Source organism: Fulvia fulva, chromosome 11, assembly GCF_020509005.1.
Source record: "Fulvia fulva chromosome 11, complete sequence".
NCBI lineage: Eukaryota > Fungi > Ascomycota > Dothideomycetes > Mycosphaerellales > Mycosphaerellaceae > Fulvia > Fulvia fulva.
In genome coordinates this window covers 2701903-2728714 of record NC_063022.1, presented here as the reverse complement: position 1 = coordinate 2728714, position 26812 = coordinate 2701903, and the positions used below count along the sequence as shown (strand labels likewise).

The 26812-nt window shown below is 53.2% G+C and overlaps 7 protein-coding genes across 7 annotated transcripts; 4 read left to right on the top strand and 3 right to left on the bottom strand.

The window, feature by feature from the left end:
• Positions 1-2585: 2585 nt before the first annotated feature.
• Positions 2586-4446, bottom strand: CLAFUR5_13190 (uncharacterized protein; the record flags this gene model as incomplete). Its single annotated transcript, XM_047912338.1, has 3 exons — positions 2586-2800; positions 2861-4327; positions 4383-4446. 3 exons carry the CDS (start codon positions 4444-4446, stop codon positions 2586-2588), a joined length of 1746 nt encoding a protein of 581 aa, XP_047767862.1.
• Positions 4447-5539: 1093 nt separating this feature from the next.
• CLAFUR5_13189 (Anaphase-promoting complex subunit 2) lies at positions 5540-8227 on the bottom strand (the record flags this gene model as incomplete). The annotated part of the gene is made up of 1 exon (XM_047912337.1): positions 5540-8227. The coding sequence occupies one exon, from the start codon at positions 8225-8227 to the stop codon at positions 5540-5542; it is 2688 nt and encodes an 895-aa protein (XP_047768238.1).
• A 266-nt stretch (positions 8228-8493) lies between these two features.
• CLAFUR5_13188 (ATP-dependent DNA helicase hus2/rqh1) lies at positions 8494-13395 on the top strand (the record flags this gene model as incomplete). The annotated part of the gene is made up of 1 exon (XM_047912336.1): positions 8494-13395. The coding sequence occupies one exon, from the start codon at positions 8494-8496 to the stop codon at positions 13393-13395; it is 4902 nt and encodes a 1633-aa protein (XP_047768239.1).
• An 834-nt stretch (positions 13396-14229) lies between these two features.
• CLAFUR5_13187 (High-affinity glucose transporter) lies at positions 14230-16028 on the top strand (the record flags this gene model as incomplete). Its single annotated transcript, XM_047912335.1, has 2 exons — positions 14230-15250; positions 15361-16028. The coding sequence occupies 2 exons, from the start codon at positions 14230-14232 to the stop codon at positions 16026-16028; spliced, it is 1689 nt and encodes a 562-aa protein (XP_047768232.1).
• A 1823-nt stretch (positions 16029-17851) lies between these two features.
• CLAFUR5_13186 (Tyrosinase-like protein orsC) lies at positions 17852-19226 on the top strand (the record flags this gene model as incomplete). Its single annotated transcript, XM_047912334.1, has 4 exons — positions 17852-18150; positions 18211-18764; positions 18816-19052; positions 19105-19226. 4 exons carry the CDS (start codon positions 17852-17854, stop codon positions 19224-19226), a joined length of 1212 nt encoding a protein of 403 aa, XP_047767728.1.
• Positions 19227-19778: 552 nt separating this feature from the next.
• CLAFUR5_13185 (putative beta-glucosidase I) lies at positions 19779-22818 on the top strand (the record flags this gene model as incomplete). Its single annotated transcript, XM_047912333.1, has 4 exons — positions 19779-20343; positions 20393-20749; positions 20797-20918; positions 20965-22818. The coding sequence occupies 4 exons, from the start codon at positions 19779-19781 to the stop codon at positions 22816-22818; spliced, it is 2898 nt and encodes a 965-aa protein (XP_047768233.1).
• Positions 22819-25108: 2290 nt separating this feature from the next.
• Positions 25109-26632, bottom strand: CLAFUR5_13184 (Cytochrome P450 monooxygenase abl2; the record flags this gene model as incomplete). The annotated part of the gene is made up of 1 exon (XM_047912332.1): positions 25109-26632. The coding sequence occupies one exon, from the start codon at positions 26630-26632 to the stop codon at positions 25109-25111; it is 1524 nt and encodes a 507-aa protein (XP_047768234.1).
• Positions 26633-26812: the final 180 nt, after the last annotated feature.

The following is a 26812-nucleotide window of genomic DNA, read 5'->3' as shown; positions in this document are numbered from 1 at the left end:
GCTCGAGTCCGGGCAATGAGTTCCTGATCTGGTGAAAACCCGAGTATTCCAACATCCTTGGCATATCCTCCATTGAGTCCTCCCGAAAGCAGTGCAGCCGGGCCAGACAGTCACAGTACAACGGCCTTGGCTACGATGTCAATTGTAATCAGACCCGACAAATTGTGCACGAAGATACCGAGCCGAGACGAAACATTGTCTCACGCCATCAACAGAGCTCGCGATCGCACTTCTCACCTGAGTCCTGACTAAACGCCGACCGGACAAAGCGCTTGGCACTTAGAAAGCAAGATGTTGGACTTGGCATCAATCCTTGCGGCCTCTTGGTCGTCTTGTTCGGCCAAGAGTCTTTGTTATCTAGTGCACAGCCGCCCACGTGTATCAACCCCTGCATAGTCGCATCTGCTACGATGATGCAGTAGGATGATGTGGAGTCAGATGCTCAAGACTCCCTCCTTTTGGCATATGAACCATTCGCTCCAACTCTTCTTGGCTGTGAGTTTGTATCTTTGTATATGCCAAGGCAACGTCAAGAATGATTGCTTCCCGCGAGGCTGTGGAGGGCTTCGGTCTCCGTAGACTTTTGCCAATGTTAGCATACCATATGGAGTTTGTGTATTCTTGGCATTGAGAGCTCCGCGACGTACTAGCTGTCGATCATCTACCACGCCCAGAGCGACGATACTTCCCTTCTTGGCGCCACATTGAGCGATTTCAGCACCCAAGAGGAGACCAACAGACCGCATTCTCGGATCGACTCCGTCCACATGTGCCGTGACTTGGCGGCCAAGAACAAGTTTCGATCCACTTTGCACACGTACACTCGATTATACACTTGCGCGAAACGGAGGCTGTGGTCCGAGACAACGAGCGATCGAGGCTGCTACAACAGTTGCGGTGGCATGCTGCGTCGCTTTGCTTGGCAGTCACAGCTCGTGGAGCGGCTACAACAGGCGTAAAGATGCGGTGTCGTTGAAAGGTGGAGAATGTATCCTGACACTACCAACAAACATTTGTGACACGACCGGACATCTTGGCTGCAAATTTGTCTGACACGTACGATAGACATGAGTTCATTCACAGCACATCGTGTAAGCCACGAGGACAGCAATGCCATGCGGTTCTCTGCACTTCAGAATCCCAGCTGACTTCCTTCCATCATGCGTACGTATCTCTCCCTTGATTGATGTGAGACGATATACATCTCGGCAGCGCAGAGAATCTGTCATTCGCGAGCAGCCTCGAGGTACGCTTGCATCACTGGAGTTCGTATGCTTTGTCAGTGGCAGAGTCCATTCAATGACGACCACACCTTGTTTGGCGGCAGCCCATTGACATCGCTTCGCGATACCAAGTCAGATCAAGTCGTCGTAGATGGTGCTGCTTGAGCGCCACCTGACAAACATCTCGACCACATCCTCCATGCTTGGCGGCCGACCACATTGAATGTACAGCGTATTGAAGCGTTACAACACCGTTCCTTCGCCAGTCCCCTCTTAGAACGGCTCGGTTGCCCATACCTTTGCTCGTCTGGTCTCGACTTCAAGCCTAGGGATGAGCATAGCGTTTCGACGCTGGCAGACGTTGTGGATGACGATCATCATTGCTGACTTCACCGCTTACTGATCATCCTGGAGGACGCCGATAGACCAACCCAACAGTATACGAGAAACGAGGCTGTCGCTTGCACCGAACGTCGTTCGGATACGATGCTAGATGATTCGCCAATGCACCGTCCGAGCTAGTGAACGTCTTGTCGATCATCGCGTACTCCGACAGCAGATGAACTTAATGCACCGGCGTGTCCGAAGGAGTCGCATACTAGTAGAGTGAATTGTCGACTACACCTTATACCGTCCTGAGATACAGTACTGTCCTCGTGCTCTGCAGATGAGGTTGTACGGCCGTACGCTTTGCTGTCGCCGTTTCAATGCAACACGCAACGTTGATGCATCTGCTAAGAAGCGAGCCCGACGGCAGCAGGTTGACCCTACTGCAGTGTTTCGATCATTTCCGTGCTGTCGCAGTGGTAGCGTACATGTATGCATGTCTCGGGCTCCGTTGTGAGGTGCTGTCCAGCGGTCACTTCGCGAGAAAACGAGTGAACGACATGTTCAGCGGTCACTTTGCGAGAGAACGAGTAAACGACAGCCAGGCCAGCACTGCCACACACATTCCGATAGCAGCTCTGACGGCCTGATTGATGCTGCATTTGACGAACGTTCATTCTGGAGCCTGGCCGTTGGCTTCATGTATCGGATTGCGCGTAGAACGCAGAGTCTAGCCGCCGTCCTGACAACGAAGTGTTGTTCCGAAGACAAGTTTGGATCATCTTGACGATCCTCATGCTGCACCTCGCAATATTCGACGCGGTGCTGTGTATGACATGCTCGGCTTCGTGGTTCGTAATGCTCGGAAAGAGGATTGTTGTGGATGAAGTGGCCGGGTCGGAGACTCTCCTTGTAGGGGACCAGCCGAGAACTGTGTCATGATGCTGGCGCTCTTGCAGATGGAAAGCAATCAATGGGATACTGCGGTTTCCCTCTCCTCGAGACTGCGCAATGGATGAGATGGCCGACACCCATTCAGTGCGCGAACCTGAAATCGAGCCTCTTGTTCCCCTCGTCCTTCGTCGTCTCCAGGTATTCCATCTGCTCCTCCTTCGTCATAGCATTCCACTGCTGATCTCTCTTCTTGTTGCGCTGTATATAGTACACCTTCGTCAAGGCATAGATTCCCAGATTGACGAATGCAAGAATTAGCAGTTGCTTGTTCCCGCGTGTGTAATTCGGTGCATCATCTATCGAGCAATATATCAGTATTGAAGCGAAATGGTCGAAGGGAGGAGGAAGATACGTACCCTTGCGATAAACATTCGAGGAGATGATCCCACCACCTTGGACTAGCATGTTATAACACGCCGCACTCACAGTCCTTGACCTCGTCGAGTTCGAATTCTTCGAGTTCCAACCCACTTGAATCGGGTGCGGGTTAGGCCAACTCAACAAGAGTGTCACAGCCGTCCAGATCAGCCACCGGTTCGTGTTCTCCGCATCGGTGAAGACCAGGAAGGTCAAAAACGGTATCGCCCAAAGCTGCCCAATTGCTGCATGTAACGCCAGGTTCCCGGAAATCTCAGATGAGAAAGAGAGCGCAAGCATACCAACAATCGACAAAGCCGTCCATGGTATGGCGAGCAGATTGCTCAAGAACGTATCGTAGCCCAGACCTCGGAGGGTTAAAGTCAAGTACTGACTTGAAGGCGTCATGGGAACTTCGAACAGAAGGCCGATGAGGTACAGTGGCCAAAGATCGAAATCCTTCAGACTCTTCCACAGAAGTGCTGGGGTGACAGCTTCGCGATTGTGCATATCGCCTTTGCTTGGATCTTCCCGTATCACACGATTGACCATAATCTCCTCCTCGCGGGGTGTGAACCAGCCTTTGCTACCGCGGAGCCAGTTGGCCGTCTGGCACGGACCTGGCGGCATGAGAGCTGTGGCGCTGATACCTATTAGGAGAGTGAAGAGTCCTTCGATGAGGAACATCCACCTCCAGCCTGCGTGACCAGCCAAACCTCTGAGATGAAGAAGTGCGTATGCGGAGAAGCCAGCGACGATGTCTGCGAAGGACTTTGCTGTCCAGAAAAAACTTAGGCGGAGGGAGAGTTCGTGGTGTTTGTAGAAATAGCTGAGGTAAAGCACGATGTCGGGGATGAATCCGCCTTGGAGTACGCCCAGTAGAGCACGGCAAGTCAAGAAGCTGGCCTTGCCACTGAGCCAGAACTGAGAGCTCGCCACAATCGACCAGAGGATCATCTGCATGGGGATCCAGCGGTCAGGACCCATCCACTTGCTAACGAGCTGAGACGGGAGCTCCGCACACAGGAAGCTGAACTTGAAGATTGTATTGCCCAGGTTGTAGTCATCTGTAGTAAGATGCAGATCGTCGAGAAAGTTGTCCGTATTGGCCTGGGTGATATTTGCTCGATCCAGTTCCAGCGCCATGAACATAAAGCACGCAAAGATCATGATCCGCCAATCGATCTTGCGAACCAGCGCATACTCCTCCCGCCACGTCCAGCGAGCGAGAGGATCGAAGCGATGGATATTCTCCCAGTCCGGTCGGGGCATGTAGTCCTTGGCGATTTGTCGATCATCATAGACACTGGGCTGCGTAGCAATGGCATCAGGATCATAAGTCTCCGTTCTCTGGAACCAGAACCTCTTCTCCGTATGAGGCTCTCCCAGCGGAGGGATCTCTTCAGGTAAATCATCGGCACCGAAAGTCTTGTAGTCGTCAAGGACAGTATCGACTACAGATCCGTCTGTCAGGACACGACTGATTCTGCGGACGGAGCTTTTGTTGGAAGGGGGACTGACGAGAACGGTAGCCATTGCCGAATGACTTCAGCCAGGTGGAGAACTTCGACCAGTGGGCAGACATGGTCGTGGTTTTGTTGTTGCACGAGACTACGATGGTGTGGTGCGTCAGTAAGACGCGATTACACGTGGTCGAGCACGCAATTGTGGGGCTGGTATGGCTGCATACCTCAAGCACCACGACGACTGGTAAGATGACTTGACTTGTGACCTGCAAATGTGTGTTAGAGCGTGATAGGCGTATACTTGCGGCCTATTTGCGGTGCACACCTGATCGACGAGTATCAAGCTCTCAGTGAACGTGAGCCCTGAGGATGGGAGGTGGAAGGCTCAGCTGAAGGTTGATGTTCGGAAGCCACGCCAGGTCGTCAACTAGATAGCATGCAATCCGGTGTTCGTGTGTACTCGGATCCAAGGCTCAAGCAGTCGCACGAACAATCATCAGAAGTAATTGCAAGTATGTTGGCATCGTGGTAAGCACGCGCGTCGTTCGTCTCGAGAGCAGGCTTGAAGAAGAGCAGAATGCCAGACGCTCGGGCGCTGTCGAGGCTCGCGTCCAGCGTTCGTCCAGTATCCTCCCAGGCCAAGTCTGCTCAAGGGTATGTGCTTGATGGCCATATTGAAGTCGCAGTGCAGATACGTTCGCCGTGTCAGCAACAGGAGGTGCTCGGACTGCCATCAAGGATTCTCGGTCATCTCGGGGATGTCGCGTTAGTCATCTAGTGTTGGGGTAAGATGCCAGGCAAAGTCCTGGGACGACAGCGAGGGTGCCATCTCGAGGTTTCAGAGACAGCCAGTCCCAGGTGTGACTCTCTACATGGACTGAGTATTCTCTCGACTGTCTGTGATGTGTTCTGTGGCGTACGTGGCGATGCACCGTAAATTGTCATTCTGGACGATTCGATATTCAGTCTCTCGACATCTTGACGACCATCGGAATGGATGTGACCACTTGTCCTCCGCAAGCCCACACTCAGCATGGAAGTACCATATCGGGGCGGTGGATCGACGTGTACGTATCTGGAACAACAGTGGTCGTCCTTGGAGATATTTCATTATCGAGAGAGGTGTGTCCCGCGACCTAGTAGAGGATATGCAGTGAGCTAGCGTATGCCTAGGAGCCATTGACCAACCAATGATGACCATGCGTGACGACTTCACACCACCGTCCAAAGCTCGCCATTCTTGGTCACTACGCCTCGTGCTTCCATTTCCTCCAGCAGCCATCTGACTTCATCATCGCCGTATGCGAAGTCGGTCATAACCATTCCAAGCATGAAAGTGATACCCATCACGCCCTCGATCTGCTTCCCTCCCTGGTTGCGCAGCATACCCTCGATGAAGTTCTGATATGTTGCAGCATTCTCTTTCAGTGCAGCAAGCTCCAAGTTCACCGCAGGGTCCTCCGCCGGCTCTGGAGGTTCATGAATGAGACTGTGTGCCATATCTAAGTGCTCCAACACAGCCCATCGGCCTTTCGATTTCTCATACAGCGCCTGCTTGCCGATCCAAAATTGAATGCCGCTCACGAGGTACCCTTCCTCAAGGTTGAGGCCGTCCATGAGCTCATCGATAGTCAAGCCTTCTTTGTCATTGTAATCAACTGGCGGTGCGTCTGCTTCACCTTGACGATCGAGGGCGAAAGCGTCGATAATGCTGGCTTTCCATTCTTCTAGCCCCTTCTCTTCGATCACACGGCCATCATCGAAGTATAGCGCAATGTCGGTCGTACCTAGAGCGCGCTTCCAAGCCAAAGTGCGCTGACCACTGATGCTCGCGAAGCTCTCCTCATACGTCTTCATCATTGTCTTGACTCCAGTCGGTACTCGGAACTCGAGCTCGTGTGCTGCCGGCCAGAAGTACGATGATATGACCTTTGCGTTGAAGTCGATGTCGTGCGAACCGGCGGACGAAGGTGGTTCGTCGTCCGCCGGTAGTTTGCGCCGGTTGGCGAACCACAGACCATTGCGCTCCTTGCCTACTGCTCGGAGGTTCGGCATAAACTCTGCCTTGTCCATACGGCCCTCGAAGATCTCCCACAACGATATCATTGTGATGCCATCCTCGGGAAGCGCAGCTTGTAGGTCGTACTTTGTACCCGTTCTACCACGCCGTGGGTTGACTCGTCTGTTCAGGTGGTTCGAGTCTCGCATGTCCTTCAACATGACTTCGGCCTGCTGGAGTTTGGTAGCGTCGAGCCGTGACTTGAGGAGCTCGACGAGTCTGGTCTCCTTGATGAGATCGGTATTATGAGTGTGCAGTAGGTGGTCGCCGAAGACACCAGCCAGTGCCTTGATGAAGTCATCAGGATCGAAAAGTCCAAGAACATATGCCACGATATCGTCAGACTTCGAAGCTTTGTAGTTTGGTCCGGCGTCAATGGGATCGGGTACCCAGTTCATGTCGTCCCAATTGAGGAGACGGTCGTCCTCAGCATCGACAGCTGAACTGGCGATGGCAAGAGTGATATCAGGACACACCTTGTCAGGTTCCTGGCCATGGATTTCACCGTCCTTGTCGATTTCGGCCAAGAAACTTGCTGCAATGACAGTGACCGTGTCCTCACGTCCGCGTAAGTAGTTCCTGATTGGGATCGCCACTTTCTCGAGCAGCACGCCACGAGAATCCAGTAGCTTGAAGACATTGATGACGCTGACATAGATGCTGAGGATCTCTGTGGTACTGGCACCCGCATGTAGTAGACGGCGTTGTATTTGCTCCGTAAAGCTAGAGCAGAGATGGGCCTTGTCACTAGAGTTAGTGGAGATGAGATACTCCCGTACATCCAGCACGCCGCCTCTACTATCTGGCCACATGCTGACGTAGTTGAACAGTCCCTCCACACGTCGACGCCCAAAGCTCGACACGGCCGCGGAAACGAACTGTTGGTGCGGCAGTCGTGTGGAAGGATCCCCGCTCAATGTTGCCACTGCGCGCTGGACTGCTGGCACGAACTGTTCGTTGATCCAGAGTCGTAGACTCGGGATGACCGTGTCCTTACCGGTCCAAGAGACCTGAAAGCACGGTCGCTCAACTGCTGGACCTTCGAGGATTCTGTGGACTGCGTGAGCGAATGCACGTTGACCAACAGTGCCTCCAAGGCCAACGTCGTGCAGCTCATGCAGTGCGCTCAGATCGAGGCCGAGTTGGCAATAGCATCTCCCAGCTTTTGTGCATCTTTCCGGATTGCTGCCTTGCTGGAGGCTCCGTTTCATGGTCTGGAAGAGGTAGCTGGCTAGAGTCTTCTGTAGTCTCTGATGTGGCAGACAATGCAAAACAAGCACGTGAATGCCCTGTTTGATCTCCGCGGCGAAGGCAAGCAAGACATCATTGGCGGCATGGAGAGTGTCGTCCAGAGGTCTGAGACACAGGTCTTGTGCTCGCTGTATGATTTGGACAGTGTTCGAAAGCACTTGCCTCGCTTCTTGAAGCGTTATCGGCTGTTGCCAGAAGGATAGCTCTGCCGCCACAAGACCTCGAAAATGAGCACCGACCTCGTGAAGGTACCAGTCGTGGAGCTGTGCGCGAGTGTCTCTCGACCCGAGCAAGTAATGCAGTGCATCTCGGACATCCCGAGCCTGCTCAAGACTCTTGGCGGGATGAGAAGCGCTGGTCTTTAGGGCGAGGTAGCGTGTTGTGGTGCTCCATGCCTGGCTCAGCTTCACGGCTCCGTCTGCGGGATTGCTTGATGTGTTGAAGCCGCCAAACGTCGCTCCAGGGGAGGCAAGCGTGCCGATGTTTGGCGTTGCTACGGGTGTGGGTGTGGTGTGGTTCTTGGGTGGGAAGACCGAAGCGAAGATGTCATGGCGCTGGCTTCGCGGGGTTTGCTGTACCGCTGCCGCCATGTCTCATCATTGCACTCGAGTGTTGTGTCAAGTTTCCCTGTTGTTGAGGTCATGTTGTTGTCGTCGCTGCCAACGAGGGTGGATTGAGATGCACGTGACTTGGCGTTTTGCCGGCTGATGCCGTAGCGTGTCTGTCGCGGCGTCGCGCTGAAGCCCGAAGGACGCGACGCGGATGAGGGGAGGCAACATTCTGACTTCGACGAATATCTTTCAATGCTACGGACTTGCAACTCCCCACGCAATATCACCGGCTATGCTCGCCCTTGATGACGCGCCACAACCTGCACGAGCATCTCGGCTGGTTGTTGCGTGCGAAGCCCTCCATTCCCGCTGAGTCGACCATCTTGCCGCCCGTGTCGGCATCGTTTCCCACCATTGGCGCCACTCAGAGCGCCGAGACATTCGACGACGACATCGACGCAGAGGAGGAGGTGCTCGCGAGCATACGACAGGAGGAGAATAGCAGGACGCCGACTGTCCCACCGACGGAGAGGAATACCAGTACAGCAGACATGGCGAGGACCAGGGTGGCGCCCAGCTCAGCCAGCAAGCCTCATACCCATGCGACTACAGCCAACATGTACTCCGCTGCTTCGTCCACCAAGACAGCACCCAGAACAGTCCCGCCACAGACTCGAGCACCGCTATCAGTCCCGAGGCAGCCCACCTTTCAGCGGACACCTCTTACCACCAAGTCCACGATTACGACCGCGAACATACTCGAGGACATTGAGATTATGGATCTCACAGAGGGCGTCAGCGAGCTGTGTAGTCCATCGTCCAAGATGCAGGCCACTCTCACAGCTGGCAGAAAGAGGAAGAGTGACGAGTATGAGGCCGACATGCGAGGTGGAGTCGCGGAGATGCAGAGCCTGGCTGAGAATGTCATGCCGTTTCGCCCTTCACAGGAGTTCCAATCGATCGATGATCTCGAAGACAGTCCGACGAAGCAGGATGTAGCACCGTCAGAGCCACCACCACCATACTCCACAATCCCACCGAGAGCGAAGACACCTGCATATCGTGCACCGTCGAAGACCCCAATGCCTGCCGTCCAAGAGACTTCAACTACAACGACAAGGATATACGGAGATGTGGAGATGCCTGATTCGGAAGATGAGTTCGACTTGATGGACTTTTCGGCGCAGAAACCTGTGGCTGCACCTCCGTCTCGTGTTTCGCCTGCGAAGAGCAAACCAGTTGCGATCAAGCGGGAACCTGTTCCGGGAGAACACTTTTCACGCCCTGTTTCAAGAGCGCGCGAAGAGAAGAGCACCGTGCAGTATCCGGATCTCGGCAATGCCTTCGTCAAAGAGAAATCTCCCGTGTGCTCACCAACAAGAGGACCACTTCATGGTCATGGGCAGGTCTCACCACGACGACCACAACAGTCTGTACTTCAAGCCAAGGTACCTCTGGCAGATCCTACTCCTGCGCAGACCCCCGCCACCCAAGTTGCCTCTCCAGTGACCAAAGAGCTGACTGAGCTATTGAAGAGCCTGTTCGAAGCCGACGATTCTCTTTTCAGCAAAGCCCTGCAAATTCTCGAAGCACGGAACGAGAGTGTCTGCAACGAGATGACGGATCGACTGGACGAAGGAAATGATGATATCGATGACCTGCAAGCCGAGCTAGAGAGCATAGATGCACGGAAAGGGGCGCTGGAAGCCTTACAAGAGAAGCGATCGCGTTATCAGAAGCTGGTTGATGAGAAAGCTCGTCTTCGCAATGCACTGAACCAGGCCATTAAAGCACGTCAGGATATGGCTGCGGCCAGGACCGCGAACGATGCTGGCAAAGTGCGCCTCGATGAGATGGAGAAAGCATGCTTGTCACTATTGCAGACCTGCGAAAGCGATGTCAAGAAGGCGCTCAGCTCGACCGGGCGCGGTCTTGACTTGTCTGTGGCTGCTCAGCGAGTCGCCGTGAAGTCAACTCAGGCACAAGCACAAAGCTTCCGAGAACAAGGACCAGCCATTCCGAGCTCTAGCCGCATCGCGCAGACACAGATCCAGCCGTCGATGCCCCCTCCTGCACTGCCTAGACACAAGCAGACAGCCTCGCCGTCTCGGAGAAACAATATACAACCACATAATCACTCAAGGACAACATATGACGAAACTGACCTTGACGACGATACCTTCGGCGACCATGACGAGGCGAATTATCAGACAAACGACAGTACCATGTTCAGCAGCCGCATGGGCACTCCTCCGCGAGCATACCATGATGACGAGGATGAATTCGGCATGGAAGATGATGTTGACATGCTTGATGACATCGACCACTATGCCCAGCCTGTAACGAAGCCTCAAAGCTTTCCATCTCGACCTGTGTTCGCGGAGAGATCTGGCAATAGCCAAGCGAGGCCTCCTTCTGCAGCCAAGATGAAGAAGACTCCTGCGAAGGACCTCGCTGCGATCGAGCGTAAGAACTTTGGATACCCCTGGTCTGATGAAGTGAAGAGGACATTGAAACAGACCTTCAAGCTTCAAGGATTCCGTGAGAACCAGTGTGAAGCCATCAACGCGACTCTTGGCGGCAAAGATGCGTTTGTGCTGATGCCCACCGGTGGCGGCAAGTCGCTGTGTTATCAATTACCTAGTCTCGTCCGTGGTGGCAAGACAAGGGGCGTCACTATTGTGATCTCGCCGCTGCTGAGTTTGATGGAAGATCAAGTCCAACATCTGAGGAACCTCAACATCCAGGCATTCCTCATCAACAGCGAAACCACCAAGGAAGAAAGAGGCTTCCTGCTCGACTCGCTCAAGAATCCGGACGTCGAGAAGTTTATCACCCTTCTCTATGTCACACCGGAGATGCTTAGCAAGAGCGCTGCAATCAACAACGCGTTCGCGCGGCTCCATCAGAGCAAACGCCTTGCAAGACTTGTCATCGACGAAGCTCACTGTGTAAGTCAATGGGGTCATGACTTCCGTCCCGATTACAAGGAGATAGGTGAAGTGCGCAAAAGACTACCCGGCGTGCCAGTCATGGCTCTGACGGCCACGGCTACCGAGAATGTCAGGCTGGACACGATTCACAACCTTGGCATCGATGGCTGCGAAGTCTTCACGCAAAGCTTCAATCGCCCGAACCTCTACTATGAGGTTCGCATGAAGGGCAAAGGCAAGAGCGACCTGAACAGTATCGCATCTCTCATCAAGGACGATCATCCGAAGCAGACGGGTATCATCTATTGTTTCTCACGCAAGGACTGTGAGAATATGGCAAATGCCTTGAAGGCTCTTGGGATCAAAGCTCATCATTATCACGCCGGAATGGAAGGTCCCGAAAAAGCCAACGTGCAGAAAGAATGGCAAGCCGGCAGATATCATGTTATCGTTGCCACCATTGCGTTCGGAATGGGGATCGATAAGCCTAACGTGCGGTTCGTGATCCACCACAGCATACCAAAGTCGTTAGAAGGCTACTACCAAGAGACTGGCAGAGCAGGAAGAGATGGCAAACCTTCGTCATGCTATCTATTCTATGGTTTCGGGGACGCTAGCAAACAGAAACGCTTCATCGACGAGGGAGAAGGCAGCCACGAACAGAAAGAACGTCAACGGCAGATGCTGAAGAAGATGACGCAGTACTGTGACAATCGCAGCGACTGTCGCCGCGTGCAGGTTCTCAGCTACTTCAGCGAACGTTTTGACCCCGAAGATTGTGACGGAGGTTGTGACAACTGCACCTCAGATTCCAGCTTCCACGACGTCGACTACACAGATTATGCTGAGAAGGCCATCGAACTTGTACGGAAAGTGCACAAGGAGAAGGTGACACTATTGCACTGCATCGATGTCTTCAGAGGCGGCAAGAGCTCGAAGATCACACAATTGTCTCATGATAGCCTTGAGGAATACGGCTGGGGTAGCGAGCTTGACCGCACCGACCAAGAACGACTTTTCTATCGCCTCCTGAGTGAGGATGCTATACGGGAAGAGAACATTGTCAACAAGTCGGGCTTCGCTGCAAACTACATCATGTTGGGAAGCAGGTGCCGAGAGTTCCATTCTCGCAAAGGAGGAACGAAGCTGATGCTGCAAGTCCGGAAGTCACCATCGAAAGCAAAAGCATCGAAAGTGTCCAAGACAGCTCCGAAAGCGAGGAAATCTGGAGGCAATACTGGCGTGCGCCAAGCGCCATTGTCGACCAATGTTTCGTCACCAATACAAGCTGCCTCGAAGCGAAAGAAGCCGGCTCAACAAGCCAATCTACGGGATATGCACGCCAATGGGTACCAGCGTGATGAGTTCGTGGTGTCTGACCCCGAAGATGGAGACTACCACAGCTCCAGTGATGGGTTTGAGCCAGTACGAGTTGCTGGCAAGACCAGGACTGCTAAGAAGGCAAGAGAGCTCGGTCCTCCCATCACCACCGATAATGTCATGGACAGGCTCCCCGAGGTTCATAGGATCTTGGTTGAAGACTTCATGAACCATGGCGAGAAGAAGGTCAAGGACATACAGACGAAGAGAAATCTGGCCATGGTGCCGTTCACCAACACTGTCCTGCGCCAAATGGCCATCCATTTCACCGACACCGAGCAAAAGATGGCCGAGATTCCTGGCATCGATGTTGATAAGGTACGGGTCCATGGCAAGCATCTCACCAAGCTTGTCAGAGACTTAAAGCAACGGTACGAAGAGATGACGGGCGGCGCTGTGGACGAAGACGACGAGGATGAGCCCGCGAACCCTCACAACAGGAACGTGATCGATCTGGTCAGCGAGGATGAGGACGACTTTGGCAGCATGCCCCCAATGAGCGAAGACGACGATGAATATGATGACGACGGGGAGGGCGAGTCAAGCCACTACTTCCCTGCGCACGCAGAGACACAGGATGCCGCTGTCCAGGCCTTCAATGCCAAGTTTTCGTACTCGCAATCATTGGGTATGCGCACATTGCCTGCATCTCAACCAGCCAAAAAATCACCGAAAGGCCGGAAACGCTACACTGCGAAGGAGAAAGTCAGCGGTGCTGGTCGGGGTCGAGGCAGCTGGGGCAAAGGAGACGGCTCTCGCAAGGCTTCTGGAGGTAGTGCCTCTGGTGCTGGTGTTGCGAAGAAGAAAGCGCCTGCTCGATCAAATACGCGAGGGCCTGCGAAGGGCGGCGGAGGAGGATTTGGAGAGAGCGGCATCAACTTGATGCCCGCATGACGACCATCATGATATGATTTACCACGACTCTTCGTTTCTGTCGTCGAATGCGCGTCGCCGCATGTTGGTGTTGATGGCTCATGAGCGCTGTCTGTGCGCAGAATATGCTAGACGACTGTCACGCCACACAACATCCATCAATCAATAGTTCACGATCCCACTACAATTTACGATGAGACAGCATCGGAGAAACACCATTGCCTAGCGTGCCGAGCGGTCGCCGCAGTCTTCCCTAATTCGGCAGTTTTCGCAGGTCTCGGAGGAGGGAGGTATCGCCCGTTCTTCCTTGAGCTCTATCTCGGCGTGTGCCAGTGAATGTTATGCATGCAACCTCGTCATTCCACTAATCCGCGTGATCAGAGCCCGATAGGTCTCTGCCGTGATTGGTGCTCACGGAACAACTCGATCCCCAGACGACGCTAGATCCTGTCGTCGGGGAAGAAAGTATCCCCAGGTTGCACCAGCTAGACTTGTTCCACCTTTCCATCTCCACTTTCACCCCATCCACGAGGTTATGCCGTCGTTTGTTCGGCGTTTGCAGGCGGTCTGGAATGGTGTCTATAGAAGAGCAGCATGGAACGCGAGGATTGCGAGAGAAAGACGAGAAGGTTCCTGGCGTGATCTCGCAGTCGTCGTCGTTCTCTCTTTTGCCTTGTGGTTCTGAGGAATTGAAAGGCGTACCTACGTACCCACTCTGCAGCACTACATCAAGCTTCGGTACAAGCTCACAAACCATCGTTGATACCTTTATCCGCGCTCCGCGTCCGCGTTCTCCATCTTTGCATCAGAACCTTCACCGTTCGTTTGGGTCGCTGACCTCTTAACGCCACAACCATGGACGAACCTAAAAAAACTACATTCCACGACAGCCACATCGACCCGAAAGCCGCCATGCACGAAGACACCGCAGCCGCCGCCGAAACAATCTTCAGCACTCCAAGAGAACCCTACTGCCAACCTGGCTTCCGCGGCCTCGGAGCATCTTACTATGTCGCCCTCTGCGCCCTCTTCTCGGCCCTGGGAGGTCTCCTCTTTGGGTATGATCAAGGTGTCGTGTCCGTCATTCTGGTCGAGGAACAGTTTTTGGACCGATTCACTCGCATTGCCGAAGGGAGCGGTGATGCTGGGTTCTGGAAGGGACTGCTCACCGCGATGATTGAACTCGGAGCACTCATCGGTGCTTTGAACCAGGGCTGGATTGCGGACAAGTACTCACGAAAGTATTCGATCGTGATGGCAGTAATTGTCTTCATCATCGGCTCTGCCCTGCAAACGGCTGCAATGGACTACTCCATGCTCGTCGTCGCGAGATTCATCGGTGGTCTTGGAATCGGAATGTTGAGTATGGTTGCACCACTCTACATTTCTGAAATCTCACCGCCGGAGATCAGAGGGTCTCTACTGGTGCTGGAGGAACTGTCGATTGTTACGGGAATCGTGATTGCGTTTTGGATCACGTATGGGACGTACTACATGGATGGCGAATGGGCCTGGAGACTTCCCTTCCTGCTGCAGATCCTGCCGGGTCTGGTTTTGGGCGTGGGGATTCTGTTTCTCCCGCTCAGTCCAAGATGGCTTGCGAGTAAGGGGAGGGATGAGGAGGCGTTGGTAAATCTGGCGAAGCTGAGGCAGTTGCCGACCACGGATCCAAGAGTGCAGATGGAGTGGTTTGATATCAGGGCGGAGGTTGCTCTGCATCAGGAGATCAGTGCGGAGAGGCATCCGCATTTGCAGGAGAAGACGAGAGTGAACAGACTGAAGTTGGAGATTGCGAGTTGGATGGATTGCTTCAGGAAGGGGTGCTGGAGGAGGACGCATGTTGGAGCGGGACTTATGTTCTTCCAGCAATTTGTGGGTAAGTACTGAAGGGCAGAAAGGCATCATCTGTCTCAGCATGCCTGGCACCATCTGCTAAGACATTTCCACGTGGTTCTCGAGTATAGCTAATACCCTTCTGTTTGGCAGGCATCAACGCATTGATCTACTACTCGCCGACACTCTTCGAGACCATGGGACTGGACTATAACATGCGTCTGATCATGTCTGGGGTTCTCAACATCACGCAGCTTGTCGGTGTCAGCTCCTCGCTCTGGACGATGGATCGATTCGGGAGACGACCACTTCTACTGGCTGGAAGCGCGTTCATGTTCATCGCACATCTGATCATCGCCTGCCTCGTAGGCAAGTTCTCCGACAACTGGCCAGCACACCGCCCCGAAGGATGGGCCAGCGTCGCGATGCTTCTATTCTACATGCTGGCTTTCGGAGCCTCTTGGGGCCCAGTCCCTTGGGCGGTGCCTAGTGAGGTGTTTCCCTCATCGTTGAGAGCGAAGGGTGTAGCGCTCTCCACCTGCTCAAACTGGTTCAACAACTTCATCATCGGCCTGATCACACCCCCTCTCATTCAGCACACAGGCTTTGGCGCTTACGTCTTCTTCGCCGTCTTCTGTCTGCTCAGTCTAGTCTGGACGTTCTTCTTCGTGCCGGAGACGAACGGTAAGAGTCTGGAGGATATGGACCATGTCTTCAAGGACATCGACTCTACCGCCGAGGAGCATAGGCGAGAGAGAATCGAAAGAGAAATCGTTGCCAGAAGCACGACAGTGTTCGCGGCTCCCGAAAATAAGGCATAGTGGGAGTACGTATGAATGTGTGTTGATCGAATAAGCTTTCCCTCAGAGGCCGCCACTCCCTTGGCATATCAAGTCTCGTGATCGACACGAATATGTACAGGGTCTACCATGTCATGTCTCCAGACTTATTGCTGCAGGAAAGCAACGCGAACATCTTATAAAGCTACTGCTGTGAGTTGATGCTATCAATCGGACTTTTCCACAACAACTGTGTGGCACAAACCCCAGTTCTACCCTGTGCTATCCCATTGAAATTTGGTCGACAAAACTCAGCGCCTAAGTTCAGCCTCAAAACAAGGGCTTAAGCTGCATAGCCTTCACAAATCTGCTTGTGCAGGTCTAACAGCGACGGACCGGACTAGTTATAATAGAATTTGTTGTTGAAGAACACCGTTCAAAACTCAGATAGGGCCTCCGCACTGACTTTGACCGAGAGAAGGTGCAAAGGAATACGACGAACAAGGACTTATCTGTCAATGTGCCCGGCAGACGTGGTTCCATCCCCATTCTCAACAGCTTGTGCTAATTTAAACATGGCAGGCTCTGGCTTTCGCAAGCTTAATCCTCATGCTCGAGGTTGTTTAGCTATGGTTCTCACGAATCAGCAGCGCAAGATCTCAGCATCCAGGCCCAGCATCTCTAGGCACAAACATAAATTCTATAGGCAGACCCCATTTTCGACTACGGGCAGACCCAATCTTATGTAATTAATCAAATTTTGAGGACTTAACTTTGCACCTGCCCGCCCGGCGAGGGCTAATAGCCCTCTGTTTCTCGTAGCCGAAGCAACCCTAGGAGGGACCCAAGGTAGGAGGGGCCCCCGAAGGGAGGGAGGATCTCTTAGGAGGCCCCAGGTGCAGCGGAGGGCTGGGGGGGTGGGGATGTGGTTTGATGGACTTTGATTCATTACATTAGCTTGGGTCTGCCCGTAGTCGAAAATGGGGTCTGCCCATAGACCGTGTGGGATTCCAGACTGAAAAGGCAGGAGGCCGGCAAATACTATTTCGCACGTACGCATTCGCTATTTCGCTTGCACTGATCTGGCCTGAAATTTGCTGAAGTTGGTGAACTTCGCACTTGAAATGCGAGGTCAGATGGACTCCAAATTGAATACATCCAAAGAGCACTTATAACTGAATCGCAAGACCTCGTATCCTATGCTTTTTGAGCCCCCCTCGGGGGTTTGGGGGGGGGGGCAATAAAAGTCGTTGTCCTCGAGACAATTTAGATTGAACTTCGAAGAGTAAAGCTCTCACGACTATGTCGGATCTTAGTGCCTTAGGTACCTAAAAATTGCCGGATTTGGCGAATCTACATGCGAGATAGCGAATGCGAACGTGCGAAATAGTAGTATTTGCCCAGGAGGCCACGCTGTCTGACTTTGTCAACCATGTGCATTGGCTGATGAGCCTCGTATTCCGCGGGCACAGTTCTGGGGGTTCGTGACAGCCAGCAGCAAATGCCGCCAACAACTCGATGCCATCTTCTGCAAACAAGATGAAAAAGTCCAGCGTCGAACATGACGTTTGAGGCATGCTGCTGTGAAGGTTACAGCCCGCTGTCGCCCACGATGCATGAAACGTTTGACGACGAAGCCGAGCCGTAAACAATTTGAAGCCTGTACACTTCCAGCACCAGGATAAAGCCTGATGCCACAGAGTTTCTAGAAATAATGTTTCTTCCTGCAACTCCGCTATTAGATGAAAGGCTGATGCCGCCTCCTCCTGGCGACGCCTTTGCGTTTTGACCTCTTTTACAGTACCTCTTCTCCTTGATTACTTCGACCTCGACACTCGCTTGGCACCTTTTTCTTGCCTCGGAACATGGCCCCCTCTCGTTTTGGTCTTGCGTCGATATGGCCTGCTTTTCTCGCTTTGGTTCTTTTGTTGCAACATGTGGACGCCGCGGCGATGCAGAAACGCGCCGAGGAGGCAGGTTTGGGACCTTTGGCGCCAGATACACCGGAAGTCATGGCAATCACGCACAAGGCCAATGCTAAGATGGGCTTGGACGAGGCGCCGGACGTTGCGATGCAGAGAATCCATGACAGATACATGCAGAACATCTATGCAGACATGGCACCAGGCTGTACCAAGGACAACATCGCTGTCAGGAAGGAATGGTAGGCGTGAAGCTGTAGCCATCAGTGTCCGATACAGAAATACTGACGTGTTGAGTGTAGGAGCGACTTGAGCGATGAGATGAAGAGGAGCTTTATTTCCGCGTGCCACTGCATGGCCAACTTGCCAGCCAAGACATCGAGGACCTGGGCTCCCGGTGTGAGGAACAGATGGGACGACTGGGTAGCACCGCATATCCACAACTGGCGCGACATACACTTCTCGGTATGGAACGCCATCTGGCACAGGAAATTCGTCGTGAATATGGAACGGGCACTACGGCAAGAGTGCGGCTACATTGGATACATGCCATTCTTCGATTGGTCCAGATACGTCGGGATGGCACCAGAGGATTGGCCCTTGTTCGATGGCTCGGACACGTCAATTTCCGGAGATGGCGATCACAGGAGCGAGACCTGTAGCTTTGTGACCACGGGACCTTTCCAGAACTGGACTGTTAACATGGGCCCTGTTCCTGGAACAACAGTCTGTATCGACAACCCGACCGAAGATGGGCTGGCGTACAATCCTCGACCTTTGGAGCGACAGTTCGACTCGGGCATGTTGCAGAACTTGACGTATGAGAAGGTCGCCGCGACGATTCAAAATGTCGAGGGTAAGTCGTTTCTCTTCGTCCTGATGAGCTCAATCGCTGACATGCTTCCAGATATGAACGAGTGGGTACTCCGGATCGAGGCAAGAGGTGTAGGCCTCCACTCCATGCCTCACGCTTTCATGGGCGGGCTCCAGGCGAACATACCAGCTTCTGCCGGTGACTGCTGGTTCTTCCTGCACCATTGCATGCTTGACCGCATGTGGAGCTTCTGGCAGCTGCAGGATCCTGCGAACCGATTATACCAGATCGCGACCAACCAGCACGAGTTCGACCCCTTCCGTACCGGCTGTGAGTATCTTCCAATCAAGCATTTGGTGATGCGGTAAACTGACCACAACAGGGGAACCCGCTCCTCCCATTTCGCTGGATGCTACGATCCACATCTCGGACATCTTCCTCGACGTCAAAGTTCGAGATGTGATGAGTACGACGCAAGGCGACCTCTGCTACATGTATGAATGAGCGGCGTACGGCGTAGATAGCCACAGACATTCAGACCGTAGCGATGGCATTGTAATGCATAATTGATGGAGGAGCCTTTCAATTCGAGTGATGGTGAGAAACCATCTCCATTTCAGACCTGGTGGTCGGTAAGCAATAGCCATGAAATTTTGATTGAAGTTGGCTTTGCGCCCCCACGGCAATGTCACTTCGCCCTCACCATCAAGTATTGAAGGGACTTTGATTGAAGCGCCTGAGAAAGGAGGTATCTTACCTCTTACATGTACATGTAGGTAGGTGAGAAACAGCCACCAAGTCATTGCCGAGGTCATGCCGTCCCACGCAGGAACGAGATCAACCTCATCATCCTCCGGGTAAATGCGTCAAGGATCATCACGAACTCTTTTGTCTTCATGCTACTGCATCGCTCCCCGCTTGCAACGCGTCTCACTGTTACTGTAACATCGATGCCGGTCGTGACGCTTCGTATCGCAGCAGAGATGGTCAAGTATGGGCAATGTCTTTCTTCACAACGACCGTCTCGCCCGGGCACATTGACATTGGCAGCACAACATGCGTCGCTTCCGTCTAGCAGCCACGGCATGCCTTTCTCTCCTGGTCACGGTGGCCAGCATCGACATCCGCCAAAATGACTACACCTCGCCGCCAACCGATGCCTCTAACAAGACAGCCTTCATCGAAAACATCGTCTCTCAGATGACAGTCCCAGAAATGGCCCTGCAGCTCTACTTATTCTTCGCCGACGACGCCATAGGCCCCCACACCACGAATGAGCTTTACGATCATGCTCTCCAACTCGCACCAGATGCTGGCATCGGCGTCATCCACGACTGGTACACTCAAAACAAGACCTACGTCAACGAGCTGCAACGCCTCAATCTGGAGAAGTCAAGGCTGAAGATCCCGTTCATGCACATCGGCGAGTGCTTGCACGGCGTGGGTTCCTTCAACCAGAGCATGTTTCCGCAGTCCCTTGCCATGGCTGCATCGTGGGATGCAGATGTGGTGAATCGCGTTGGTGGAGCTATTGGGGCGGAGGCGAGGGCAATTGGTGTTCATGCGTGCCTTTCGCCGGTTCTCGATGTTTGTAGAGACTCGAGGTGGGGCAGATGTCAAGGTGAGGCATGATTACTTTGGAGAAGATGCTGTACTAACGCGGAAGACAGAGGACTGGGGTGAGGACCACATTCTCACCAGTCATCTAGGCGTAGCTTACGCTTCTGGCATGTCCAAAAACAGCTCTTGGGAGCAGCAGGATGCTGTCGTACCGGTCATGAAGCACTTCGCGGCACATGGAGCACCTCAGTCTGGTCTCAACGCCGCGCCTTGGATGGGACATGGCAATCGAGAGGTCCTCGAGAATCTTCTAGTCCCATTCAAGGCCGCATTCGATCTTGGTGGTGTTCGAGGAGTCATGATGGCTTACAGCGAAGTGGACGATGTGCCTTCGCATGTCAGTCCGCTGCTTTACGATGCGCTAGATAGCTGGGGGTATGATGGCTTTGTCATTGCTGATGATACTGGTAAGTTCTAAGGTATGTTGAGATGTCTCTGGCTGACGTCTCCATAGGCATGTCTGAGCTGGAGAAAGTCCATGTCGTGTCGTCAAGTCCAGCCGATACCATCGGACAGTGGTTCAACGCGGGTGGGATGATCTCGTACTACGACTACCCTCTAAGCACGTATCTGAATGTAGGTTATTCAAGCCCCATCGAGTGCCATTACTGACATGACGCAGTCCACTCTTGGCCTTGTGCAGAATCGCACTGTAACGCTTGAAACTTTGAAGGGCAAAATGCGGCGGATTCTTTGTGTTAAATACGACCTAGGCCTCTTCTCGAATCCCTACATCCCAGATGACCTTGACGCCGGAGCATTGACAGCTGAGCATGTGCCGTTGACCTTGGAGGCCGCCCGCAAGAGCATTGTACTTCTTGAGAACCAGAACTCTACCCTTCCACTCAAGACGAAAGCTTCAGAGTGCAACAAGATAGCCCTGATTGGACCATTCTCGGACATGCTCAACTACGCAGACTACTCTGGACAGTTCGGCCAGTATCCTGTCGCATACTCCTCAACGCTTCGACAAGGACTGCTGAACACATTGCAGGCCGCCAACTCATCTATCGAATTAGTTACGGCATGGGGCGCAAACACGTGGCTGTACAATGCTCAATACCCAATCCCTGGATACCACCTCAGCACCACCAATGGCACAAAGGGAGGTTTACAGGCTACTTACTACGCAGATACAAACTTCAGCCTCCCAACAGTAACGGCAGTCGAGGTACCTGTCGGTGACTGGGGACTGTATCCACCGCCTGGCTTACCCTCCAACAACTTCAGCGCCATCTGGGAAGGTGTCCTTACAGTACCGGTGGATGTAGCTACTGAAGGCTGGCTTGGCGTTGGAATCTCTTGGAATGCAACTGCAAACCTCTACGTCGACGACCAACTCCATGTCAACGCTCCGCTGACTACCGCTGGTAACTTCCTCTCCAACATTCCGTCCCGCGCTTTCAGCCTGCAGAACAGTACGCTACCGCCACCTGGTTCGGCACCTTTCACCTTCCAGCCGGGAGCGACACACAAGATCCGCCTCGAATTCCAAAGCTGGAACTTGTACCAGAAGATTGCTAATATGAACTCCCTCAACGCTGAGGTAATGCTCTTCTGGAACTTAGTATCGCCCGCAAACACCACTACAAACGACTCAGCACTTTCCCAAGCCATCGAGGTCGCAAAGGACGCCGACACGATCATCCTCGCCCTTGGTGCCAACTGGAACAGCGATGGTGAGAATGGCGACCGCGCTACTATGGGTCTGTCTTTGAACCAAACTGCCCTCGCCGAAGCAATCTATGCCCTCAACAAAACGACCATCTTAGTCCTGCAAGGCGGTCGTCCTTTTGCGATCCCAGAGTACTACAATGCGAGCTCTGCTGTGCTGTCAACTTGGTTCGGTGGCCAGAGTGCCGGCCAAGCCATCTCAGATGTCCTGTTCGGAGACTTCAACCCCGGCGGCAGGATGCCATTATCAGTGCCGAGAGAAGTAGGCCAAATGCCAATGTTCTACAACTACAAGGGCAGTACGCATCTCGCCGCATACGTTGACAAAGATGTCAGCCCTGCTTATTCCTTCGGACACGGACTGAGCTACACGACTTTCGACACCCAGGACTTCATGGCATTAAGCTTGCCAGACAACTCTACCACTACGTTCGGCGCAGATTCGACGATTGCGTTCACCGTGAGCGTAACGAACAATGGTATTATGGCAGGATCGTACGTCCCGCAAGTCTACCTCCTGCAGCGGGTCAGTCAGATCTCGCAGCCTGTTAAACAGCTTGTTGCGTTCACGAGGGTGTATCTCGAACCTGGTGAGACGAAGGTGGTTACTATGGATCTAGAAGTCGACAGGTATCTGAAGATCTTGAACAGGAAATATGAGTGGGAAGTGGAGAAGGGAGAGTATACATTCGCCTTGCTAGAGAACGGCGGGATGTTCGCAAATACTGGTGTCAATGTGACGATGAGGTGCTCAGGGAATGTAGCGTCCGAAGGCCAGTACCCTGCTATCTGGAGAGTATAAACCGGGCGGGTATACCACCCGTGTCTAAGGACCAAGCCCCTCGGAGCGATAGTTTCGATATCTTGCAGATCCAAAGCACGTCTTAGAACTTCAGTCGCTCGACCCAGCTCAAGCTGTATTGGCGCGCTACGCTCATACGATGCTCCTTTCTCCTCCATTGCTTAATGCGATGCCATCACTGTCCCTCCTGCTCCTCCCTGTATCGCTTGATGTCCTCAAGATCCCCGGCATCTTCCGCAACAGCGTTGTCGAGGGCGTCGTCAGTTGACACGTGGGCATCGTAACCGCGCTTCGGCTCGATTGGCGCGGGCTTCGACTCGACAGTACTCCTCTTGTCTGTGCTCTCGATCTTGCCTTCCTTCTTGGTCTGCATTGGTGCGAGTTTGATCTGCTCGGAGCGCGGATCGAGCTTGTCATCCACGGCAGTGCAGATTGTGTTGAAGCCAGGAAGCTTGCCGGAGTCCAGATTTTGCTTGCGATGGCCCTTGTCGATTGGTTCTGTAGACATGGTGAACTGGAAAGGATGTTAGCATGTAGCAGGAACGTTTGAAGATGGGGAAGTAGCTTACTCTTGGTGGATCGATATTGAGCTTGAAGGAAGGACGTGGTGGTGGTATCGTCTGTGCTGACTTTGCTTTGAGGTAGTTTATACTGGTAAATGTGTTGAGTATCAGTGACTTAAGAACAGTAGAGACAGGCTGAACGGCCAGCGAGACGCTCGGACCCGCTGGCCGTTGTACATGTGAGTGAATGAATTGCAATATGAGAGGCAGGAACTGACGGTGAATAACATAGACAAGACGAGGCGGTGCATACCACTGACCTAGAGTACTGTATGCTCAAGAAGACCTATGTTTGCTCCAATGAATTCCAATCTATGCAAAGTACCTACTTACCATCAAAGCGCCTTTGTACCAGGCTGTGGTGTTCGTCGAATGTTTGCAACGCATAAAAGCTCAAGGAAGAAGGACCAAGAGTAACGGCCAGCGTCTATCTCAGGATCCCTGGGGCTCGGCTCGAAAGTGGTGACTGTGGCACAGCTCACAATGGCTGTGATCATGATCGACACCGAGCTGAACGCAGAGTCTGCAGTACAGACAGCTGCGAGGTGCATATCTTGGGCCGATGAGCTGTCCTTTGCAGGAGTTACAGATCTTGGCAACTGGCAAAGAGGTGGGCAGCGCAATGTTCCTGGAAAAGACCAGTTCTCGTCCTGCTGGGAGGGTGTTGTTGAGGTTGGGGTTGGCTGCTCCCCCCTTTGGGAAGTAGGTGTCGAGCAACATCTTAACCAGGAGCGTTGCAAGAACTACGCAAGACATCCATAAGCAAGCTGTGGTAAGCGTGATGCTAGCACTGAACGTTATGTTGGCGTTGAACGTCATGGTCGCGTTGTTTTGAACGGTGGCGTCGAACATGGTTACCAGTCACGATCTAGAGGCAAAAGAACACGAGCAACGGGAATTATATGTAATTATCTGTGGGCACTGCGGGTATCGAATACCCTTCATTCACGACACGGTGTTACGAAAGAACTCAGTAGGAGACAAAGGCATTCCGCCGAAGCAGACAAAGGCATTGTCCACGTCGAGTGAACCAGCATGCAGCGTGGGACCATGTGGTCAGAGAACATCAGGATTGCAATGGAGGTAGCGATCCGACCCCGGGGTATGTTCACACACTGAACTGCTCCCATGCCAGCTCCCTCCTGCATCGACCAATCGAAGCTACCTCGCCACTTTACGGGCCCACTGGGCAATGTAAAAGGCACGACCAATCCCTTTCGACACCCTGCTACCCACACCTTTCACATCCCCCGAACCGACCGCAAAACAGGAGAGGACGAACCCATGTTCGCCCTCTCCTGTTGATTCCGCTAGTCCTGTTGGAGGTGGCGGTGGCACTGGATGGTGGCGCTTGGGGTGGTGACCACCACTCTCGCGCTGGAAACCATCCAGTGCCACCGCCACCTCCAACGCCGCCGTACTGTTGTGGAAGAAAGGAAGAAGTTTGGTCGAGGAGAGAGGTCCTCTTGTCGGCCTGTGGCCCGCGGCTCGCGGCTCGCGACTTGTGACTTGTGACTTGTGACTTGCGACTTGAGACTCGAAGTGGTCACGTTGGACAAAGAGATAGAGAACGTTTATGCCCGAGGGTACCTCCTGACTTTCCAAGCTTCATGTGATGTCCAAGAACTAAGATTACTGAGGATCCACCCTACAGCACATCCTATCTCACCACCTCCCTCATCTTCACCAGCATAGGCGGCTTGACCCAGACATGCCACACCAACATATTACCCCTGGCCCATTTCTCTAGCCTCTCTGGCCTCAGCGCTCTCGTCGAAACACAGATCAAAATTCCACAACAAATTCGCGAGCATCAGCCGGGCCTCAAAGAAGGAAAGATTCTTCCCAACACAAGCCCGAACACCTAACCCAAAAGGCTGGCTAGCATGGCGCTTGTCATTCTGATACCGCTCTGCACCGAGCCACCTCTCAGGCACGAACTTCTCCGCATCTGTCCAGTTATCTGGATGTCGCTCTGCAACCCCCGCCGCAACACCGACTGTCACGCCGGGCGGGACGTAGTTACCGTCGATCATCTTGCCTTGACCTGGTGGTACGACGCGATGTTGATTGCACGGTGCCGGAGAGACGAGACGTAGTGCTTCGTGAATGGTAGCCTCGAGGTACGCGAGCTTGCCGACTGAGGTCCAGGAGATCTCTTCCGGACTGCTGAAGGCATTGCGGACTTCTTCCACGACTTTCTTCTGGGCGTCAGGGCTGGATAGGATGTAAAAGATCCAGCCCGTGAAGAGTGACGCAGTCGTCTCAGAGCCGGCACTGATGAATTGAACCATGTTCAGAATCAATTCCGTCTCCGAGAGTCGTGCCTTCTTCGTCTCATTGTTGCGAAGAATGTGTCCAACGATATCGCCGTGCCCCCTCTCACCTTCTTTCAATCTCCTCATAGTCTTCTCAGTCGACTGCTTCAAATGCTTCTGCCTCCAGATCTTGGGCGCCTCAGGGATAAAAGCCTTGACCAGCATCCTATGCAGCCAAGTCTGCACTCCCGCAGCCTGTCCAAAAGCCTGCTCCCAGGCGCCAGATTGGAAGATGTCATTGATGGCCCTCGCCCAGCTCGTAGCATGCTCCTCGTCATCAAGACAACTGAAAGGCTCCCCAAATACCACCTCCCCAATCACATCGAACGACAGATACGTAAACCAATGCGAAAAATCAATCGCCCTATTCTCCTTCGCGCATTTCCTAAGCACCTCCATAAACTTCTCAACATGCCCGCGAATAAACTCTTCCTGATTAAGCAAAGCCTCATTCATAAAAGTCGCCCCTAATGCATTTCTCTGTCGTGTATGCGTCTCCGGGGGCGCCATGCTGACTCCCGTCTGTCCATTCTTCGGCGACACGACTGCAAGCCAGCTGGGGTCTTTCTGAAAGTTTGGACCAACTTTCTGCACGCCGTAGATATCTTCCCAGGCATCTGCGCCGCAAAATGAGAGGTCGTTGGGACCGCTGCGAAATACGTGGCCGTACTTGGCGTGAAGGGCTTGGAAGGTACGTGGTTGGGTCCCGGCGTAGACTTGATAGGCGGCTGGGATGGAGGAGATGGCGTTGAGTAGCGGGCCTGAGTATTTGGAGAGAGGGTGGAAGTAAAGGCGGTAGATGATGTGAGAGGTGATCCAGATGCCTAGTATAGCGAATAAAGCCAAGAGGATCGTGGAGAGGGAGGTCGTCGCCCAGAGAGTACTAGGAAGTGGGATTGTACTCGGTAGGGGAACAGAGTGGATTGTATCCATTGTGGAAGAATGCTGCTTTGGAGCAAGAATGAGAGCAACCAAGGCTGTGATCAATGGAGGGACCAATCTTCAAGGCTTCTACTGGCAAGTGACAATACCTTCGTTGCTGCTGACGATTACCATCGGACATCGGTCTATCTGGATATTGATCATCCTTCCTTCAACCTCGCCAAGCGAGGT